The sequence below is a fragment of the Lissotriton vulgaris genome, unplaced genomic scaffold (genome assembly GCF_964263255.1).
Source record: "Lissotriton vulgaris unplaced genomic scaffold, aLisVul1.2 SCAFFOLD_1499, whole genome shotgun sequence".
NCBI classification, from domain to species: domain Eukaryota; kingdom Metazoa; phylum Chordata; class Amphibia; order Caudata; family Salamandridae; genus Lissotriton; species Lissotriton vulgaris.
The window spans coordinates 337,025-359,458 of record NW_028252508.1 but is presented as its reverse complement, the minus strand read 5'-3'; the positions used below and the strand labels follow the sequence as shown (position 1 = coordinate 359,458).

The 22,434-nt window shown below is 41.3% G+C and overlaps 1 protein-coding gene across 2 annotated transcripts in view; it reads left to right on the top strand.

The window, feature by feature from the left end:
* The window catches only part of LOC147662133 (ankyrin repeat and SOCS box protein 15-like), a 276,030-nt gene that overhangs the window by 219,893 nt on the left and 33,703 nt on the right, over positions 1-22,434 (top strand). For both annotated transcript variants that reach the window (XM_086951086.1, XM_086951085.1), the window contains one exon: positions 14,886-15,039. In XM_086951086.1, the coding sequence (XP_086807212.1) occupies positions 14,886-15,039 (154 nt within the window). The remainder of the gene's footprint in view (positions 1-14,885; positions 15,040-22,434) is intronic.

Genomic DNA, 22,434 nt, shown 5'->3' with positions numbered 1-22,434 from the left:
TCTCTTTTGGGAAGAACTTTCAAAAGGCTATGATATTCTGTTAGCTGAGAAAGACTGGCCACCAGAGTTTGTCAGGGAGTGCCCTCATGGCGAAGAAATAATTATGCCTGCCTTCTCGAATCACATCCAGATTCATAAAAAATACACATATGCGAGAAAATGGGCAGTAGCCCAAGCTCCTGCATTATATAAAAATCATGTAGGATGGTATGAGGACTCCCCTCCTCACAAAATCCAGTTAAAATGTCAACCCACTGCACAAAGGCAGTACCCAATTAAGCAAGAAGCTAAAAAAACAAGTCAGGGAGATCTAAGATCAACTTGAATACCAAGGGGTGATTGAAACATGCACCTCTCAAATGAACAATCCTTTGTTTCCTGTCTCCAAGCCAGACGATTCATATCGTCTAGTCTTGGACTACAGACACCTTAACTAATGTTGCAAGACATTTGCAGTACAAAACTCACACAGTGCAGCACTAATGAATAACATCGTGCGCCAAAAAATACAAAAAAACATTAGACATTTCTAATGGATTCTTTTGTCAAAACATTGCACCTGAAAGCAGGTATTTGACCGCTTTCTCAATAATGGGGTCACAGAAAAATTTCTGTTGACTCCCACAGGGATTCAAGAATAGCCCAGGATTATTCTCAGCAAGGGTAACAGAGTTACTACAAATATATGATGTTGAGGCATTATCTTATGTCGATGACATTTATCTCACAGATGATGACCTGTATACTCACTTGAAAAGAGTGAACACCATAATACTTGGGTTCGCAGCAGAGGGTTACAAATTCAACTTTAAAAAGTCCCGAATTGCCCACCTAACTGTCCTGTTTTTAAGATATGAATTATCAAGTGAAGGCAAAGCCTAGCAGACAACTTCTTAGAGAAGTGCGCTGTACTCCAAGCACCAAAAACGCTGAAGAACTTACAATCAATACTAGGTTTCCTGAATTTCAGAAGAACTTACATTCTAAATTATGCAGAGAGGGTTAAACCTCTCTATGAATTAATAAAACCTGATTTTAAACCAATCAATTGGACTCAGAAACACACTGAAATTTTGAGATCATTGCAAACAGACATGTCAGCTAAAACAAAATTGCAAACACGCAATAACGTATGCAACCTTGTAATCCGAGTCATCCAAGGAAGATGCGGCTTCACGTACCTGACCTCTAATGAGGGAGAAACGGTACTAATAACATACAAATCACATTTGTAAACACAGGCTGAAAAAACATTCAGTCTTGCGGAGAATATTGTAAATGCGGTTGAAACAGCTGTAGCAAAAGAAAGAGCCCAAGCCCAAGGCAGACAGATAACTGTTTTAACAGCAGAATCAGCCTTTGAGGCATTAACAAGCCCACGCAATTTAACTACCATGGCATTAGATCCAAAATGGATACAATGGGAAAATTCTCTTGCTACAGAAAAAGTGAAATACTATTTTGACCCGAACATGAAAAAACTTAAAGATCTAATATATGAAAGAGAATATCCTCTGCCAATCGAAATTCTGCCTCTCCAACAATACACATGTGTAATCTACATGGACAGATTTGCAATACATTACGATGTAGAGAAAAAATCCTACAATGCAGCGTGCGCGATTGGTAAAGGTCGCTGGCACTCTGGTAAATTCAGACCAATGATTACCAAAACTGAATCACTGAGAAACTGTTCGGCTTAGCGAGCTGAAATAAGATCTTTAAAGATGGCGCTTGAAAATTCCGATCGTGAATTCTGGACACTAATTGTGTGCGATTCGCATCATTGCGTCAAGTCTTACAATAATGACATGCAGAACCTGGTTCAAAACGGTTCCAAAGATGACACAGGTGCCACAATCAAGCATAAAACGCTTTGGGAACAAATAGTTCTTTTACAGAAAGAACTACAAAAGACTCACATGATACATACACTGAGTCATCAGCGTGATGGCGTTCACGCTGCAGGGAATTCATTGGCTGACACAGCCACGGCGGAAGCAACTAAACCAGCTTCCGTAGCCACAAAAAAGCGTTCAGGAAAATACATAGACGGGGAAACCATGCTGGCGGTAAAAACGTCTTCAAAAGGCGACTGTGCAGCATTACCTGTGAACTATCCACTCAATTATACATACATAATAGATGCAAACTCCGTTCCTTTTGCTCGAATCCCTGGAGTGGGGGATAGAGTAATTCCAAACACGAACAGGAGAGTCTTATTGATAGCAGACGCACATATGGGTGAAGGTCTAAGGCACAAACAGATCAAGACATCTTTGAAAGAATTACAATCAGAATACTGGTGGCCGGGGATGAGTCTGCAACATTACAAATTTGCAATGGACTGTCCAGACTGCAACAGAGATCGCAGTGGCGAACCAACCGGAGTATTGCCAGGACCATTCTTTTAGATAGTATAAGGCTATCTATACGCAAAAATCCTAAAGGAGAAATGCATCCCATAAAATTTAAAGACTAGATTCACTTAAAAATACAGACACCAGCGCTCGGCTGACGCCAGAACTGTTATAAAAGATTTGCGAGTCTTTATCGGCACATACGCAATTGATATGCTACATTCTGACCAGGGTCCTGCTTTTAGCTCTCGAGATTATAAGGAGGCCATGACCAGCATGGGCATTGCATTGCGGTACTCTTGTCCCTTCCATCCTGAGGGAAATGGGATTGTGGAAAGAAAAAACCGGGACATAAAGCAATCTGTAATGGCGAGGGTATTAGGTTCGGGTGATGGGTGGGTCCAACATTTAACAAGTGTCCAACGTAGTCTTAATAATCTGCCAAGAAATTCTCTAAAAGGTTTCAGTCCGTACGAACTATTGTTTGGTACTAGAATGCATATTCAGGACTTAGATAGTCAGACTTCAGTGGTAAAAGAAAAATGCTTTGATATTAAAGACCGTTTGGCTATTTTACAGGACTTAAATAAAACAAGAAAAGCCCTGAGCAACAAAAAGTTAAAGCGACAGCCAACAGCCACTGAAGATAAACCACCTGTCCCAGCAAGGTCTGTCTGGATTCCAAAGATTGGGGATCTGGTCAGAGAGAAGATCGCGGTGAAGAAGGAATTTGGGCCTTCTTACAGAAAAGCAGTACCTGTCTTAGCTGTCAGCGGAACAAGATGAGTTGTACTACCGCCCCTTGCTGGTAAAAAGGAGAACCGAGTTGTATCCATCGACCTGGTAAAGCCACAATCATGTGGCCAATAATAAGTAGTAGGCCCAGTGGACTCCCAAGAAATAGCAGAGTACCAAAATTTGCTACAATAGAAGAGGTTCAAACTGAGAGACTGATCACATTCGATAAACCTGCAGTGAATAAAAAAGGACTATGCAACAATGCCATGGAACTTGTGCCTCTTGAAACCCAAATTTCAACAGTTCGTCAAGAAACACCTGTCTACAACGATGTAGCCTCAGACTATGCTAATGAAAGAAAAAATGAAAAAGCGAAGGAAAATTCTGAAGCAATTCCAACAATTGACTGAACTGCATCTGGCTACTTCATCAATTTCGATAACTTTTCTGAAGATCCAAGCGAACCTGAAGAAACGCCAGCAGCAAAAACTTTTAAAGAAAAGTAACTGAACTCTTTCATCAACTCAAAGAAACCTATCTGATTTCTCAATGGATTTAATTTTGGATTGTGTTAGGTGTACTTTTCCTCCTGCTTTGGCTCATCATGGTTCTTTGGTTGGGAAAATTCATTGAGGGAAAATACAGTACAATGGACACAGCAAGTCAGAACCTCAACTTGGTCCTAATGCCACACAAGTCATCTCACATCGAGAAAAGAGAACTATCATCAGTGAAAGTCACAGCCATTCCAATACCCGGTGGGGTAGCTTGGTACAAAACGGATTACGAAATCTATGGCCCGGTTGAACTCTTATATTATCCACATCAGTTCAAGGTTTCATTAAGTGACTTTGTAAAACCAAGTATATTCTCTGATGATTGGGACTTAGAAAGCATAAATAATATGATGTCAGATTTAGTTATGTCAGCAAACTTTACAGAACATGATTACTTACAGGGTTCGTCGAATTACGAACACATGTACTGTTACAATCACTTTGCACACCATTATTTGCATAAATCTGCTCAACCTAGAAATGTTTTAAATTATAATCAATGGGAACATTGTGCAACTCCACCTAAAAGCAGCTCGAAAACATTTTATGAGAAATTCCCATACTTCTCAGGGTTTAACACGAGTGATGCAGAAACGTTTTACTTCAAACTGTTTAATAAGACAGGGGTAAAAACAATGCTGACAAACACTAAATTAATCTATTCGGAAACACTTTATGAAAAAATGACTACATTTGGTTTTGATTTTTGGAAAAACAACATTGAAACAAAAACCATCTGGGGTACCAAAATTGGCAGGTCCAAGGTTTAGAAGCATTATTTAGAGCCTGCATGATCCCAGAACAAATTATATTCTTGAATGACACCATTCAACAGACAACCTGTCTTGGCCTAGCCAAAATTAAAGACTTAAACAAACCATCTATTCCAAAGCCAACACCTGACAGTAATAGCACTACAGATGTTGAGATAGACATATCCCACATTTTTAACCAAAACAGAACACATCCTGATTGGAAAAAATGGTTGATCTGGCCCACAGACACAAATAACTGTCAAGATAGATTCCTGAACAAAATACAGGGGTTCCAATTGACCAGGCCAGACCCTAGATACTCCCAGAGACAACATCCAGGGATAGTAACAACATACAGTGTAGGGAAACTATGCCTTGAGTGGCTAGAAAAATCCACACTGGCTGAAATTAAGCAACACTTGAGTTTACTTAAAGACGGTGCGGACTTGCCTGATTTCTTAATGGGAACACGCAAACAGTGTCAAAAACGTTTCATAGCGGCCGGTATATCCTCTGCGTACAACGAAGCTTGGAAAGTAATGCAAATTTAAACAGCAGAAAAAATACGAGCAATTGATCGTATTAATTTGGGAAAATCACTTTCTGTTGTGGACAATGGGTTAATGACTCTGTCCTCCTGAATATATTCACTGGACAGTATTGTATCATCTGCTATTGATATAATAGAGCAGGACTTACTAATGTTACAACACGGTCAGCCCCAATTACGTTCTATTGTACAGCTTGGCTGGACGTTGCAAAATCTGCGTTCAGGCTACGTACCATGGCATTTAATTAACACAACGTCATTATTCTCTATCTTTAACCTTACTGATAAACAAGTCCGTTTGGCACAAAAAGGAGCAGACTATACGATTCTGAGCATTGAGAAACTTGACAGATTACCATTGACAATGTCAGAAAGACCTGTCAATGAATGGATAAAACACGGAATAATTAAAATTCCGATAAAAACTTTCCAATTTAAATACTGCCAAGAATATATACCAGCGGGCCAGTATGAAAGGTTGGGTAAAGGGTACATTAAGTCATCATGGAAATTGCCTTACACACACACATGTTATAGTGAAAAGAAACAGAATGTATTTCTTAGTGGTAACAATTGTAAACGATCACTAAGCGGTATACTTCTGTGCCAAGGTATTAATTTGCATGGGGCCTGTGAGGGGACTTCAAATAACCTTTCATGTCACCAGCAAGGTAAGCCTGCAACACAAATAGAGCCATTCTTTAGACAACTTTCTAACGGGAGTTACATTCTAATAACGGACCACAGCTGTTGTGGCATACCCTTTTATCAACAAATTGCCCCGTGCATTTCGTAGAAATGTTAAGCCAAATTTTAAACATGTCTAATACCAGTGGCATCGCACCTGTAATTTATATTTATTTATATTTATATAGCGCATTATCACCAACGGTCTCTGAGCGCTTGCTTTGGGAACCCGTCCTGGTTTTTTCCTGTGAGATAACCCGTACTGGGCACCCCCAAGGTGAAAGCCAGGCACCCCGCTGCGGGGGCCATAGTGGAGATTAAGCAAGCTATTGCCCGGAGTTGCAGAGTGTGAACCTGTGATTCGAGCAGGCACCAAAGCGAGAATTATCGAGTCCGTGGACATTTTTGGGCTCAAGACCCTGCCGCGTCGGGAATTGAACCCTGGTCCCGGGTCTGACCTCTGCTTCATGGTCTGCCTCTTCTAACCATTGAGCCACACTTCTCCCCATGTATTTAAGACAATTTTTTCGGGACTGTTAACACCCTTCGAAGCAGTTCTGGGCATCTTTCCCAATTTTGTCCATTCTGTCTTTGGCGGCCTACCACTACTTTTTGTGACTCGTAGCAGGAATTCTATTTTTGATCCTTCTGCTCCGATATGGCAAGCCAAGTCGCAGACAAGACTCCAGCAACGATGGAAGAAACAATCCTAGCTATACGCTATCGGGACCGCATAACTAAAGTCCTTGGATTAGCCCGGCTAAGAGATCTGAACATGACTTGGTTTCTTTCATTCAGACCTATATGGCAAAATTGCATCTTACCTGTGCTTCGATGTCTGCTATGCGGAGAAGAATGCGTGTTGGACACCTGTCTTACACTACAATCAGCAGTACCAATAGATATCGATACTTTGCTAAGTCCTGTAACGGCTCATGCATCGTGTTGTCCCCAGCGGTTACCGATTCTGATGACGGCATTCGTTGAGACTTCACCACTACGATTAGGTGGGAGTGAAGTACGAGATGAGAGCAGCATCACCCAGGTACGACCTTCTGTGAGCATTGCTGATCCTGACATCGATGATAGCAATCATTCTCACGACTGCACAGTTGCGGCATTTTCGAACTTGGTCGAACTTTCACCTGAAGCTGTAGACTGCTTTTTTGCGCATCTGTCTGAAATGATGTTCTCCCCTGAACAAAAAGAATAACTTTTAAGCAATAAGCACGCAGCATTCCCTGAACTCTGAATTTGGGCTTCGGCTTTGATAAACAAAAGCTACTGAAAATATTTGGAACTATTTTTCCCTGAGAGCAAAATTATTTTTTCTCTTCCCGATTCCAAAATATTTACCTTTTTCAGGCACATGTACTCTGCTTAAAGTAGAACTATTCTTAAAGAACAGAGCTTCTATTTTTAGGAACTCTAGAGACAATATATTACCTCAGCCTCTAGCACATTTACAGCAACTGTATTTATATGTGATGGAATGGTCTTGACCTTCTTTTCTGTATTAAGAGCCATTTCATGTGTCAATTTCGCAAATCATTCAGCTGATATATATATGCATCCTTTTTACCTGAATGATTACACTGCTTGAAAATCGTACAGTACCAATAATCATTTTCGTGTATTTCACATACACCATTTCGAATGCAAAAAATGTATTTTGGGGTAGGTTGGAATACACATGCACCTTTAAATGTTTACTATTGCTTAGTTTTAGTAATGATGGACATTAGATCGTGGAGTGGGTATTGTGTTTTTATCTAGGAACCTAAATCTATATTTCTATTTCATGCCCTGGTACGGTTATAATCAATAATATCCCTATGAAGGCATAAGGAATCATATCCATATTTAGTGTAGCCCATGCAGTCACATTAAGCAAGGCTACTTCCCCGGACTCCTAGAAAGCACAACGAGTTCTCTAAACAAACCAAACCTCCAGCAACCTGGGAAATCCCCGTTTGCTTTTGTTTTGATTTCGTCCTAGAACTCCTGTGAAGCACTATAAGAACAGCCAGTTCTTAGTGACATCTTTATTGACGTCTTATGTCCAACCTTACGTCAAACCCGGCACCTTTCAGGTATAAATATACCAACGTTGCCTTAAGCAAACACACGGTGGTGGTTTTGAAGCCGAGCAGCTATCTACTTGCCCGAGAGCCCAGCTGATGCGAGAGCCCACGGACGCTGCCCCTCCTTTTTGACGCACTGAGAGAGACGCTGTCTTCTCTCCTGCGGAGAAATCCAGCTCCGGTGTTCTCAGCCGCCTCCGCGTGCTGCTGGGATATCGAGTCCTGAAAGAGAGATACCAGACCTCCTGCTTTCTAATACCAAGGTACGGAGCTGACTAAACCCTTAAAGAGAATTCTTGATTCAGATTCTTGGCAAAACCAACTTAACTTAAACTGCTACTTACTTACTCCTTCCCACGTATTAGGCCTAGGTCAGGTACACCGGGGTAGGCGTATTTAAAAGCGCCAGTTGAGTACGTTAGTCAATGTATATATGTATGTATATATTTTATCCATTTTAAAGTATCTTATGGCTAAGAAACCATATCAATGATTTTACAGTATTATTTGATAATACTCCTTTTACTGTACGCACTTTACTTTACATTAAGTATTGCAATTATGGCAATTCATTTCTCTTGCATGAGAAAGAAGACTGTTCAATAAATTACACCTTTTATTGAAAACGCCCGTCTCTCTTTTCTCTGCACTCTGGTGAAACTAAGTACGCACGATTGACTGAGTGAAATAGCTGTCTATTGTTTTCACACGACTCTAGAGATACACTCTTATTCTGAGGGAGCAAAGTTGTCATGTTATATGGTTGTCAGAAGCTAATCCCTTCTTGTCTATCCAGGGAGGTTAAACTCCTCCTCGTTTATTCGTGAAAGTTTCTAGTGACCTCTGAGCTAGCTGGCAAACCTTAAGTCTAATATAGTCAGTAAAGACTTAGTCAACCTCAGTCCTACGTCTACACTGCTGAATATATTATTCCAATGCGCAGAGCCTATTGGGAATATAGGAACTACACTACAAGGTCCTTGGTCCTATTCTTAGTCTTTGGCATGACAACAAAGCTGTTGCTAGACAATTATGTAAGCATCTCTAGAAAGGAGCTTTGGATCTACCCATATGTTGGGAGCCTGGAGTACATGGTTTGATTCAGCAGAAGTTGTGTGCTTCCGCAAAAAAGTGCTTACCCCCCACGCAGCTGTGATAATTTTGTTTATTTTTCAAGCTGCCTAAGCATGAACTTTCAGGGGCACACACAAACAACATTGGAATGTTGCTAAAGTGTCTTAGATAACTCAATAATGTGTGCTGTTTTCTCTGACAGCAGCACTGATTGGGCAGTCACATGGTGTTTTAGGTGGCTTGACAGTGAAACTGTCACCTGACCTTTTAACCTCCATATTATTCTGGGGCTCGACACCGTCTCAGAGGGGTCGCGCACTCCACCCTACAATCTCACCTTTGTCCTCTACTGATTCTTCAAACAAACGGCAGAGTGGAGCTGCAGGGCCCTAGGAAGGGGTGAAAACCATCAAAGCCTCATTAATAAGAAAAAGGTATTTTAAAGACCTGTGAAATACTCAGGTAGGCTGTGTGCACACCGGAAGCTGTCTCATCAGGCTGCCACACACAGGGTTTGAGGGCGGGGGCTATCCTGGTTAATTCCTACAGCTGAAATGCTTTAGCTGCAGTGGGAGGCAAGGAGCCCCCTTTGCTAAAACTGAAAGCGACGATAACCCTGTCCAGGGAGGGACAGCTCTTCTCAGAAAGGTGACAATGTTGCTTTTTAAATAACACCGGCAGGAGCGCAATGATCACAGGGCTAAAAGGGTTTTAGGTTGACAAAAGACAAATCCCAGTCAGGTGTTTAAATAGCCTGCAAATTGCTTCTCTTGACACTAAATATCGGTTATAAAGAAGTATGTATTATTTTATGACGTGACTTTTCTGTCTTTATTCCCTTTTATAATCAGTCATATCATTTAGGCAGCCCTAAAACACAATTTAAAGTGCTTTTTATTTATATTTGCTGTTCAGAGTATGCACAGATAAGTGCTCAAAATAGAGCTTTAGGTGACTGCTTATTTTTGTACCACCTGGGACATCAAAATAATGAGCTGGCAACCCTAATCATAAAACTGGAAGTTTGTTGCAAGATCAGCCCAGTATTTATTTCCTCCACCCTCGATCCCTGTTAATGCCATAATTGAAATAGCAATAGCAATAGCAATAGCAATAATTTAACGATATCCGAAACCCTACGCTGCCATCAATAGCTTGCTGAGTTACTGCAAGTGTCAGGGAATGCACCCTGCATTCAGACAACTTGCTCCTCATTCTCGCACTTCACTTTCATGCTCACCCTGCACTCACAGCGATCACAATTCCCTCACACTGACCCCCATGCACTCACACCATTCACCCTGCACTCAGTGATTACTCTGCTCTCACAATGCACTTACGCGGTTTTTCCTGTACCTCAACCTGCAGCCACACAAGCACACTACCAACCCTGAACTCATGTGACACTTCACTCACCTGTCCCCCTCACTGCTCAATCTGCAATCGCACTTAAACAAGCCCATCACTAACCATGCATTCATTAGTCCCACTCAGCACTAACATGCACACCCAAATTCATATGGTCACCCCACTCACCCTGCAGTCACTCCACTTACCCTGCTCTCACACTCTCGCATACCTCACTGTGCACTCACATGAGCACTCCTTCCACCCTCATAGCACAGAGGGTTAATGTGCCTGCTACAAAGAAGGTGTACCATGCAGATCAAAGAACTGAGGGGCATATGTTCAAGGAAGTTGTGGAGTGAGGCGTTAGCAGTCATGGGTTAAGGCCTCTCTCTGCCACTTCAGAAACGGAAGGCTGCACCATATTTACAACAATATGGTGCAGCCTTGCGTTTCCCCTGCGCTGGCGCTACACTTAGCAGTGAAGCGCCAACGCAGACACCATTGCACCATAGTGCAAGGGTGTCTGGGTGCAGGGAAAAGATTGTTTATGAACAGGAGGGGGACCTTTCTGTACATAAACAATCTTTAAATGCCATTTGTCCCACTTCCATGTGTGCTGCTTAATGCAGCACACAGAGAAATCCCAAAATGGATTTCTTTTTAAAGATTACAAATACAAGGCATTTTGCTTTTTCCATGTGTGCTGCACAAGGCAGCACACATAGATGAAGCAAAAATGAGGAGAAATAATGCGTTTCGCCAGTTTAAGACCAGGTTTTCCCTAATCTTAATTTTATCGCTGCCTCACTTTTACGCTGCCCTTGTAAATAGGGTGCAACATCAAAATGAGTGCCTGTTGCAGTGGAACACCTAACGCAACACCCACTGCCCACCCTTTGACGCTAAGCATAGCATGAAAGGGGGCCTTATTTACAAGCCAGCGTTGAGCCAAGTTAAGTGGCTCAACTCTGCCTTGTAAATACAGCAATGCCCCTATCGCCACCACAACGTCGTAAAAAGTGACGGTGTGGTGTCTATAGGGGCTTGTACATATACCCCTGAGTATGATGAAACTATGAGTAGCACTATAAAAAAAATTATATGTCTGCCAGAAATGTGCTATAGAGAGATGAGGTGCATTGTTGGTGAGTGGTAGTGAGGGAATTCATGGAGAAGGAGGAAACACTCACTGTTTTGAACATTATTTACAGGATATGGCCCGGAAATTCGGGTGGCGGGTGATTATGTAGTGAACCAGATTCCCGAAATTTCTGTCAGGCGGTGGGGGGGCCCGAAATATACAAAAAAATTCAGCTGGGGGGGCTTAACCTTCAAATGTTTGAAGACCTCTGTTTTACAGTTCTTTGCTTCCACACACATGTATATCTATTCCCATGCTATTTACTTGTAATGCTTCACATTACCATACAACATTCATTTGAAGCCAGACCTATTGGCATTCCCAATGCTGGTTTTATAGGTTGCCTATGGTGCACAAGGACATTTGTAGCCCTTGGGAAAGTAGTGCAGATTTCTCCTAACACACATTATTTTACTTTTGCAGTTATCAGTGACAATGTTAATGAAATAGTGTTCCTGAACTTCCATGCAAGACTAAATAATTATTTGCTGGTGAATATGGTTTTAATAGAACCTAGTCAACATACAGGCTTTTCTTACTTAAGAATCCTTACTACTTTAAAAGCATGTGGCATTCTTTTGGTATCAAGGTGTGTTAAAATGTCAAAATCTAAATAGCAAGATAACAGAGCTGCATAGTCTGCCAATAAATGCTGCCTAATTTGGCTCTATTTGCCACATGATTTAGTCACCGACCCATACATTTGGAGCTCCACTACTACATAATTCCTGATACCCTACATATTTTTTTTCTAAGCTGAAATTCATTGTGCCAAATATTTTAATAGGGGTTGGTGAAAAAGTTAATTGGAAAGTAAAATTGGATCAACTAGACGTTTTAATATATCATGTTGAGGAAGGTAAACAGTCATAATATCAATTCCAAAATATAGAATGGACTTAATATCAAAGTAAAAATATAGAATGGACAAAATATCGAATAGACACAATATAGTGGTTAAAAATATCGAATTTAAGGTAAGTAATATCGATTTTCAAAATATAGAAGTCAAAATATCGAAGTATACAATATAGGCATTAAATATATCGATTTTTTAATAATATCAATTTTTTTAAAGTCTTTTGTATGTTAGTATATGTGTGAAAAGTGTATATTAATTTTTGTAATGTATGTTTAATGTATTTTAAGTAATGAATTTTATGTTATTTAATTTTTGCGTAATTTAATTCTGTAGCGGGTTGTGGGTTTATATGGGAATAGGGTGGGAAGTCATTTAATTGTAATTAATTAAATATTTGTATTTAATTATTGGTATTCATTTTGAATTTATTGTTATTTTTTAATTGGTAATTAATTAGTATTAATTGCCAATTATTTGTATTAATTGATTAATTGTTAATTATGTTAATTTTCTACATTTATTTTCTGTAGCGGGTTGTGGGTTTATAGAGGAATAGGGTGGGGAGTAATGTAATTGTAATTAAGTAAATAATGTTTTTCCTTTATTGGTATTGGTTTTAAATTTATTGTTAATTAATTTCTCATTGGTAATTAATTTCTATTAATTGGCAATTAATTTTTATTAATTGGTAATTATTTTGTATTAATTAAATATTTGATAATTATGATAATTGTATTAATGTATTTTCTGTAGTGGGATGTGGGTATATAGGGGAATAGGGTGGGAAGTAATGTAAATGTAATTAATTACATATTAAAAATACTTTTTGTGTTTTGATAATTAATTTACTGTTAATTTTTAATTGGTATTAATTTGTATTATTAATTAGTTTTTGTTATTGAAAATTAATTAGTTGTTAAATAATTATGAATAGGTTATTAGTTTTTAATAACTAATATGTAGTTGTATTTCTAATTAATTATTACATAATATTAAATTGGTTATTAATTTCAATTAATGTTTTATTGGTATTGATATTTAATTTATTTTTAATAATATATTAAATCATTACTTTCCCTACTGTTAAACTCACTGGAGTGGGAATAGTAATTTTCACCCTCCCGCTATCCAACGCTTTCCCTACTGTTGCACTCTCTGGAGTGGGAATAGTATTTTTTACCCCTACGCTATCCAACGCTTTCCCTACTGTTGCACTCTCTGGAGTGGGAATGGTAATTTTTACCCCTACGCTATCCAAAGCTTTCCCTACTGTTGCACTATCTGGATTGGGAATAGTAATTTTCACACTCCCGCTATCCAACGCTTTCCCTACTGTTGCACTCTCTGGAGTGGGAATAGCATTTTTTACCCCTACGCTATCCAACGCTTTCCCAACTGTTGCACTCTCTGGAGTGGGAATAATAATTTTTACCCCTACGCTATCCAATGCTTTCCCTACTGTTGTACTCTCTGGCGTGGAAATAGTAATTTTTACCCTTCCAATATCCAACGCTTTCCCTACTGTTGCACTCTCTGGAGTGGGAATAGTAATTCTTACCCCTACGCTATCCAACGCTTTCCCTACTGTTGCACGCTCTGGAGTTGGAATAGTAATTTTTACCCTCCCGCTATCCAACGCTTTCCCTACTGTTGCACTCTCTGGAGTGGGAATAGTAATTTTTACCCTTATGCTATCCAATGCTTTCCTTAATGCTGCACTCTCTGGAGTGGGAATAGTAATTTTTACCCCTACGCTATCCAACTCTTTCCCTACTGTTGCACTCTCTGGAGTGGGAATAGTATTTTTTACCCCTACGCTATCCAACGCTTTCCCTACTGTTGCACTCACTGGAGTGGGAATAGTATTTTTTACCCCTATGCTAGCCAACGCTTTCCCTACTGTTGCACTCACTGGAGTGGTAATAGTAATTTTTACCCTTACGCTATCCAACGCTTTCCCTACTGTTGCACTCACTGGAGTGGGAATAGTATTTTTTACCCCTACGCTATCCAACGCTTTCCCTACTGTTGCACTCTCTGGAGTGGGAATAGTAATTTTTACCCCTCTGCTATCCAACGCTTTCCCTACTGTTGCACTCTGGAGTGGGAATAGTATTTTTTACCTCTACGCTATCCAACGCTTTCCCTACTGTTGCACTCACTGGAGGAATAGTATTTTTTACCCCTATGCTAGCCAACGCTTTCCCTACTGTTGCACTCACTGGAGTGGTAATATTAAATGTTACCCTCCTGCTATCCTACGGTAAAATATTGTACATTTTTTAATAATAACTTAAATTAATTATATCTTAATTTTAAAGTTATTTGAGTATTTTTAAGTATGTTTTAGGTAATTATATTTATTATTTCATTAATTTTAAATTAATTTTAAGACATTTAAAAAAAATCGATATTTTGACTGACTATATTTTTTACAGACTATATTTTGGATTCGATATTTTTGTACTTACCTCTTTGTAGATAGGAATTCGATATTTTGGCATTCTATATTTTGGTGACTATATTTTGGTAAGTCTATATTTTGTCATTCTATATTATGTTGGTGATCCGTTGAGGAATTATGGTAATTATTTCAAAGTCGAATTAGTTAAATGTTCCCAATATTTATGAATGATTCTGATAAACTTGCAACTTGAACTCATAACACTAACTGTTCTGACCCTTCTGTAGAATATATTTCAATGTACACTTTGATTTTCATTTCAGTTCTGTGAATTTATCACGGTCTCCTGGATGATGCATTTAGTCGGAAAAGTCGTTCCGATTTTGCTGGATTATGTGGACACCGTGGCCATTTGCACAAAGTTGAAATCTGCATTAGAAACACAACATGAGTGGCCACAAATATGCGAAATATTAGGTAATATTGCCCAGTGATGGGAATTTTGATGAATTTTTATATATTGGCAGTAGGGTTGGGGTGTAGTTTATCAGCAGATCATATTACACCAGAAGTGACAGGCGGCCATGCCCTTTTCTAGCCTGCCATTATCCCCCTCTTCAATGTCCTATTCCTGAAGATTGGTATGTATGGCTGAGTGTGGGTGTTTTGGGTGGATGTGTGTGGATGTATATTGATATCTATGTACTAGCTTTTTTCAAATCTGTGTGTGTGTGTCTGTGTGTTTGTGTGTATGGATGTTTGTGTGTTTACAAATATGTATGTATGTATGTACTGTGTTTTGGGACAGGATTGTCCCCGGCATGGTAAACTGGTATGCACTTCTACCCTAAATCACCCAACTGCATGTGGAATTGATAACTTGACTTTTTGTTGGTCCAGATGTCACGCTAATCCAATATATGTCTCTGCTCCATGTCCTGAGTTGTTGACAAGAAGCAGTGGTGGCAATATACTGTTTTTATGGGGATTGATTATACAGACCACTCCTTTGGAGTAAGTGCCCGATGGCCCCATTCATGTAACGTTCGGGTTAGATGCAACACTCAGACACTTGCACAGATATCTTGTGAGCATGTGGAATGAATGTGTAAAGACTTTATGCTTACCCATGATCTGGGTATTTCGCTGCCTTAGGTAAGGATGACCGTTTCTGGAAGTCATAATGTCTTTACACACTTGAATATGTGGTAGGCAAGTGCCACTTTCTCAGGAAGAAAAAGCCAAAGGTGTAAAAAAAGAAACTTGTTATTTTTCACATGTTTGGATAGAACCAGTAGTCAGGAATCCAGACAAGGAAGTTCTGAGAGGAAAGAGTCATGGTCAGTAAGTGGCAGAAGTGAGGAAACAAGAAAAAGGAATATAGCTTTTTTGAGATGAACCCACTAACAACACTAAGGCCTTTAAATAGAAGAAGAACAATTAAAGCAAATGACATCAAACACCATATGATAAAGAAGCATTTGCAATGCAATAGGTCTTGCATTTGTGAGCGTTAAAGCTATTGGCATTGTAAGTGACAATGCATTTTATTTATCTTTTTTGATAATTAACACATAAATTAAAAGGCATTGTCATTTACAATGCCAATAGCTCAAACTCTTGTAAATGCAGGATCTATTTCATTTCAAATAAGCGGCCACCATTGTCCTGAGCCGCTTGGAAAGTGAAAACGAGCATGGCGAGCTGAATGTTGCAGGAAAACATGTCGTGTCTGCAATAGGAGAAACTCATTAAAGAAAATAGTGCTTACAGACTAAATAAGGCATACCATGTAACAACTAACAACACAAGTAAAAGGGCCAGTCCTCATGGGAGGTTGCAAATGAAGACAAAGCGGTACTAAGGAGGGACTATAAAACCTATTAACGAATCGGAAGCCTGCATTTACGAAGTACATTGACACAAGCCAATGACAAATATAGGAGGAGAGTGGGTGAGGCTTCAAGTCTATACTCACATACAGCATGCCTCGCAGAGCAGCATGCCTTGCCCAGGCTCGACTTAAAAACAGAGACCTGCACCTTGCCCTGCCCTTTTGCTGGCCTCAAGCTCCACCTGGGTCCACTGCTCCTTTGGTGAGTACCTGCACTCATATTTTTCCATTTAAATGTCTGAAACTAAGTGTAAAAAATGTACTGTGTACAGACATAGATATGGCTCATTTAGCTGGACCTAGTGTAGTATCGGGTTCCCAAGGCCTACATGCTCCGAAGATAACCCACATACATTCAAAGAACTGTTGGCACGGAAACTGAAAAATTCAAAGAACAAGTTTATTAGGACCCCATGGGGTGGTGGTACATTCCTACAGCACCCTTCGGTAATGCAAGAAGTATCACACCGAACATCGGTGTGACCCGTTCTTTTATACAATTTGCAGGTAATAAAAAGATAGGCGGTACAAAGTTACAGAGCGTTATGTACATATATGGTCATTTTTGGAACACAGCCAGCTCATTGGAGGGGTTACAACCCCACTGGTCAGTTTGACGGCACATTCCTGGGGGGTGACTGGTCAGTGGGGACTGCGCATGTACAGGCTTGACCGTTACTAAAAATAGCCTGTTGCTGGGCAAACTCGAGTGGTCAGTGGCACGGACAACGGACTAAAGGGCACGCTGGCCACGAGGCCGCTCATGATCTAAGATGGCCGTCGTAACACACAAGATGGCGTTTCCAAGTATAGCCAAGTTAAGCGGAAAAACGTGTAGCTGCAGCTAAGCCCTAACCTGGCCATTGTCAAATTACGACAGACGACCCTTTTAGCGTTTAGCTGAAGCTACCTCATAGTGAACATAATCAGGGTGTTCATCTTCAATATCAATTAGCATTATTTGAGCTACTTCTTTATGAAGCATCATTTTGTCGTGAGCAAGAGCTCGTCTTGATGGTATGCAAGCCGATAAACACATGGAACATAAAGCTGGGCCACATTGTATACATAAACATACAGAAAATAATATTCCCACAATGATGCATAAAATCGTTAGCAGTTTCCAACCCCAAGTGGTAAGCATTGACCAGAACCACCCTGAAAGAGTCCAAGTTCCATTGTCCGGGTGTATTTCGGCAGCTATCTTGTGCAATTTCGAAATAGCATCATAAACGGATGGCGAATTATCGGGCACGTATACACAACAGCTACTTCCGATGATTCTACATGCCCCCCCACGGTCAGCTAGAACCACATCTAGAACCATTCTGTTCTGGAGTGTAACAATCCTAGAAATCTGGAGTTCTTCAGTGATATTTCCTAGTGCAATAGCAGTATCATTGGCTACAGCCTCAACAACACGGGTCAATCGTCGTATTTTCCGACTATTCAAAGCAGCCCCCACAAAGGAAAACAGTCCCAAATTGAAGTCCACATATTGTTGTAAAGCAGTATCAGTCTGATCGATTTCATCATAAACGACAGTACGTTTAACACGATTCAACACGAAATCGTGATAAAGGACATAATCATTATGATACATTGGCGGGGCGATGAATACAGGGGGCAATACAAAGGATACATAACAAGTGCCTAGCCATCCCAACGGGAGCTGATGATAACCCTTCGTTCCACAAATAAAATAAGTATTGCGAGATGCTACAAACGATATGCCATTTGGGCTGTCAAATGTAAGTGTAGTGTTGCATTCAATTTTCCCCACCGGAATTGTACCTTTATTGCGGATACACAAATCAGCTTTAGTGGCAATAACATTAATAACATGTGAACTGGATACATTGATGTTCCTCTGGTTGCTGTAAACACGTGGGGCAGATGCATTATTGGGGCGGTACTCCTCCCATTCAAATCGAGTACACTCAGCTCGTGGATACCCATCCCGGTCATGGTAGCAAATTTTATTCAAACGGAAAAGCACCCCCCCTTTTGTTGGCCATCTCAAAGTGAAGAGAAGAGTGTACCAGGCATTGCAGGATCCATTATGTGAGAACGGGAGTGGAATGAGTGGAGTGCCCTCTTTCTTCTGGTGCCCAGGCAACATCCCACACACCCAACAATTAGACGTATTTGTCATGTTATGCGTATGATGCAGGATCTGAATAAAGCTATTGTTCAAATAAGTCTGTCGGTGCCGTTCTTCATGATAGGGCAGGGTGAAGTGAAAATGTTCAGATGGAGCCGGGGTAGTCAGCAGCAAATGTTCACGTGCAGGCACCACAAGTTCAACTACCCAAGCTATCACTGCTATTACCACAATTGTCAAGACGAAAAGGATGGCACCAAGTATTCTTTTGTCTCGTGATGCAGAAGACGCCATAGTTCAAAAAGTTCTTAATGTCTCAAATAGTTCAAAAGTTCACAAAGTCTCAAATGTACATATGTATATGCCTAAAAAGAAAAATACGGTGCTGAGCTCCGAGGTAGCCGTTGTTTTCTTCTCCGGGGTCAAGACGGGTGTCGCTACTCTTGGCAGAACTGATCCCCCCCCCTTGAGATTCCCGGTTTCCGTTTCACAAACCCCAGAGCGGTAACCAACCAGTCTCGAAAACAAAAAAAAAAAATCTTCTTATCGTGGCCGCAAATTATAGCGCTCTCGTCCAGAAACAGTGTGGTCCGGGAAGGCTCCCTCAACTTCGGCCGATGTCACAGCTGGGCTCTTTTCTTTCTCCAAAATCTCCTTGTAGTCGGTCAACACAGCAGGATTCACCAGATCAGGAGAGACACGACGGCAGTGGGTTGAGTGCACCCACCGCTTTCTGTTGGTCACTCGAACAGCTGTTCGAGTCGCCAGGAGGACCTGCTCGGGGCCACGCCACCTCAGTTCCAAGCTGTTCGCCCTCTCAAACGACTTTATCATAACATAGTCGCCAGGGTGAAGATCGTGGGCCTCTCCAGTAGAGTTGTCAGGGAGCGCTTCTCGAACCTGTTGATGAATAGAAAGCAAATCATTTGTTAATCGTGCCAAATAATCGTTCATCATTATACAAGGCACATCATGTATCAATCGCGGCTTGGGCACTCCCCAAATATTCATAGGCCTTCCAAACACCACCTCATACGGTGTGAGGCCAGTTCGCGAGTGGGGCACTGATCTGAGAGAGAGCAATGCTAGCGGTAAGGCATCCGGACACTTCAATGTCGTGGACGCCACAATTTTAGCCAGTTTTAGTTTCAACGTGGCATTATACCGCTCAACAAGACCTGCCGACTGAGGGTGGAATACAGCATGAAACTTCTGCTGAATTCCCAAGTGTCAGGATTCACCGATTAGCCACTGTAGCTTCCTCAAGACTGTTGGTCAGCTCCTTGCCTTGGCCCCGCTCTGCACGATCTAATGTGTGGTTTCCTTGTTCCTCTGGCAGATTGAGAGATTCGAGAGGTAATCCGAGTCATTGAACTAAGAACTGTGAAGACTGTATATAGTTCCCCTCCCTAAGATGGCCGCTCAATGTTCCATTTACTGCATTCGATGGGTGCGCCCTCTAGTGGACTTCGGGAAGGCGCGCGCTCCTAACTGCGCACTTCAACGAAGATTCCGTTCGAGAAGCTTGTTCTTGTCGCTGCTCCGTGTCAACAATTCATGACGGGAGAATAACAGCAATTATCAAAGACGTTCTAAGTATCATAGTATTAGAGTTTTCAGAGACTTTCATGAGAGAAATCTTTGTCGTGCGCTCTCACTGCTCAGAGAGGCACCTTGGTCAGACGAAGTTCCCAGCCGCTGTCTAAGAGCTGTGACAGCTGTCATCCAACTATCCTACGGTTCTTCAGGAGAAGTCGAGTGTCGAGGAGGACTTGATCTGACACGACGTAGTTGAGTATCCAGCTGAAGAGAAACGTGAACTCTACAAGTAAGGTGTTACATCTTCTCGTCAAGTCAGCAAATATCCAAACTGTATTGCTTCACTCGCATTCCCCCACAGGACATTTCCCCCTTGCGTTTCTCCTTGCCTTTCCTCCCCATTGTACCTCCCTTTGTCCTTTTTTGCGTGCTTCAGAGATTCCGTGAACTTTTGCTTGCACTTCTGACCCAAGGATATCTCAGCACAGAACCCCAAGACAAAGCCTGACGAAGAGCTTCACAGGTACAATTCAGATTGATAGAGAGAGTGTGTGCAAGAGTAGAAAGATTCTGGGTAGAAATACTAATGTTCGTATATGTCTTCACTGCAGGAAGTTCAGTCAGATAACATTCCTAAATATAGAAGAGAGGCAAATACCTGGGCAGAAACTGGTAGGACAAGTTTCATTTATCATTTACGAATAGTCAGCACAGTGAAGAAGATTTGTGGTATATTCTCTCTCTCTCCCCCTTTTGTGTATTAGGCACCTACAGAAACGGCGGCGAGATGAATAGCAGTCGCTGGAAGTAGGGTGCCAGTCGAAGTACAGGTATTCTCTTCTCTGTCCACTTCCCCTTTCCCTGCTGCTGGTGGTCTTGCTCTTGAAGCGAGGGTACCGGTGGAAGGGTGATCGGGACATTCGTCAGTACTGCCCCTGCGAAGCGTTGGAGCACCTGGATATCGTGACAGTTTGAAGTGCCCACGTATTTTACCTTCGCCCGGGCAGTATGGCTGAGGGAATGGACTTGAAGGAATTAGGAGCAATCTTAGTAGGGATTCAGAGAGATTTGGGAGCCGTTCGAGATGAAAATCAAAGTTTAAGGTCTGAGTTAGTGGCTTCCCGTCAAGAGGCTAGGTTGTTAGCACAAAAGGTAGATGGGTTAGCTATGGGGAATCCCGTACAGAGTTCAGCGGTACCAGTCACCAGTGGTGCTGCTGTGGATCCAAAATCTGTAGCTCAGGTAATTCATTCGGTATCCCCGTTGATCCCATTGGCAACTCCTGAAAGGTTTTCGGGAGATCCGCAAAAGGCTCAATATTTTTTGACCCAATGTTCCCTTCATTTCATGTGCCGACCCACCTTGTTTCCAGACGCCCAATCTCGAGTAGCATTTATCCTGTCATATTTAAGTGGAGATGCTGACAATTGGGCCATGCCTTTAGTTAGTGAGGATGATCCTTTGCTTAGTGACTTCACTAAATTCAAGGCTGAGTTTCTTAGAATTTTTGATCGGAGAAGGATATCTCAGGCCACCGATAACGAATTATTGGAGCTGCGTCAAGGATCTAAAGATTTGATTACTTACCTCACACAGTTTAATAAACTGATCTTAGAGACTAGCTGGCCAGAAGAAAAGAGAGCTGCCTTGTTTTATCGTGGTTTAAGAGATGAAATCAAGGACACCCTGGCTCAAATTCCCAATCGACCCACCGAGTTGTCAGCTTTGGTAGATTTGGTTTTGGAATTGGATTTTCGGAACTCAGAACGCAAAGGCGAGAAGAAGAAAGATTGGAAGATAAACTTCCCGCGCTTTGACAGAGCGAAGAGCGAAAAAGGACCCGGAGGAAATTCAGAGTCGGAACCCATGCAGATTGGGACAGTTCGAGGCCCTTTGAGTAACGAAGAAAAAGAACAACGGAGACAAAAGAAGTTATGTTTGTATTGTGGTACAGCCGGCCATTTTGTAAAGGATTGTTTGAAGCGTCCCAAGACTCTGTTTAAGGGAAACGAGGTGAACCGCCAGTAGACGGGGTCGCTCTGGTGGTGAAAGAAGATAAGACGACTCCAAAGTCACATTTGATTTTAAATACGCTACAGACCATGACTCCTCATGTAATCCTTCATGTAACCATGCAATTCCGTGAACATCAGATTTGTGGAGTGGCCATTATGCTCGATTCCGGTGCCACGGGAAACTTCTGTGATATCCGCTATGCTAAACAGATGGGAATTAAGGCAATCGCAAAAGATCACCCCGAGCCTGTACGTGCTGTAGATGGGACCAATTTGACCTCCGGACCAATTACTAGTCACACCGAAGAATTGGAAATTAC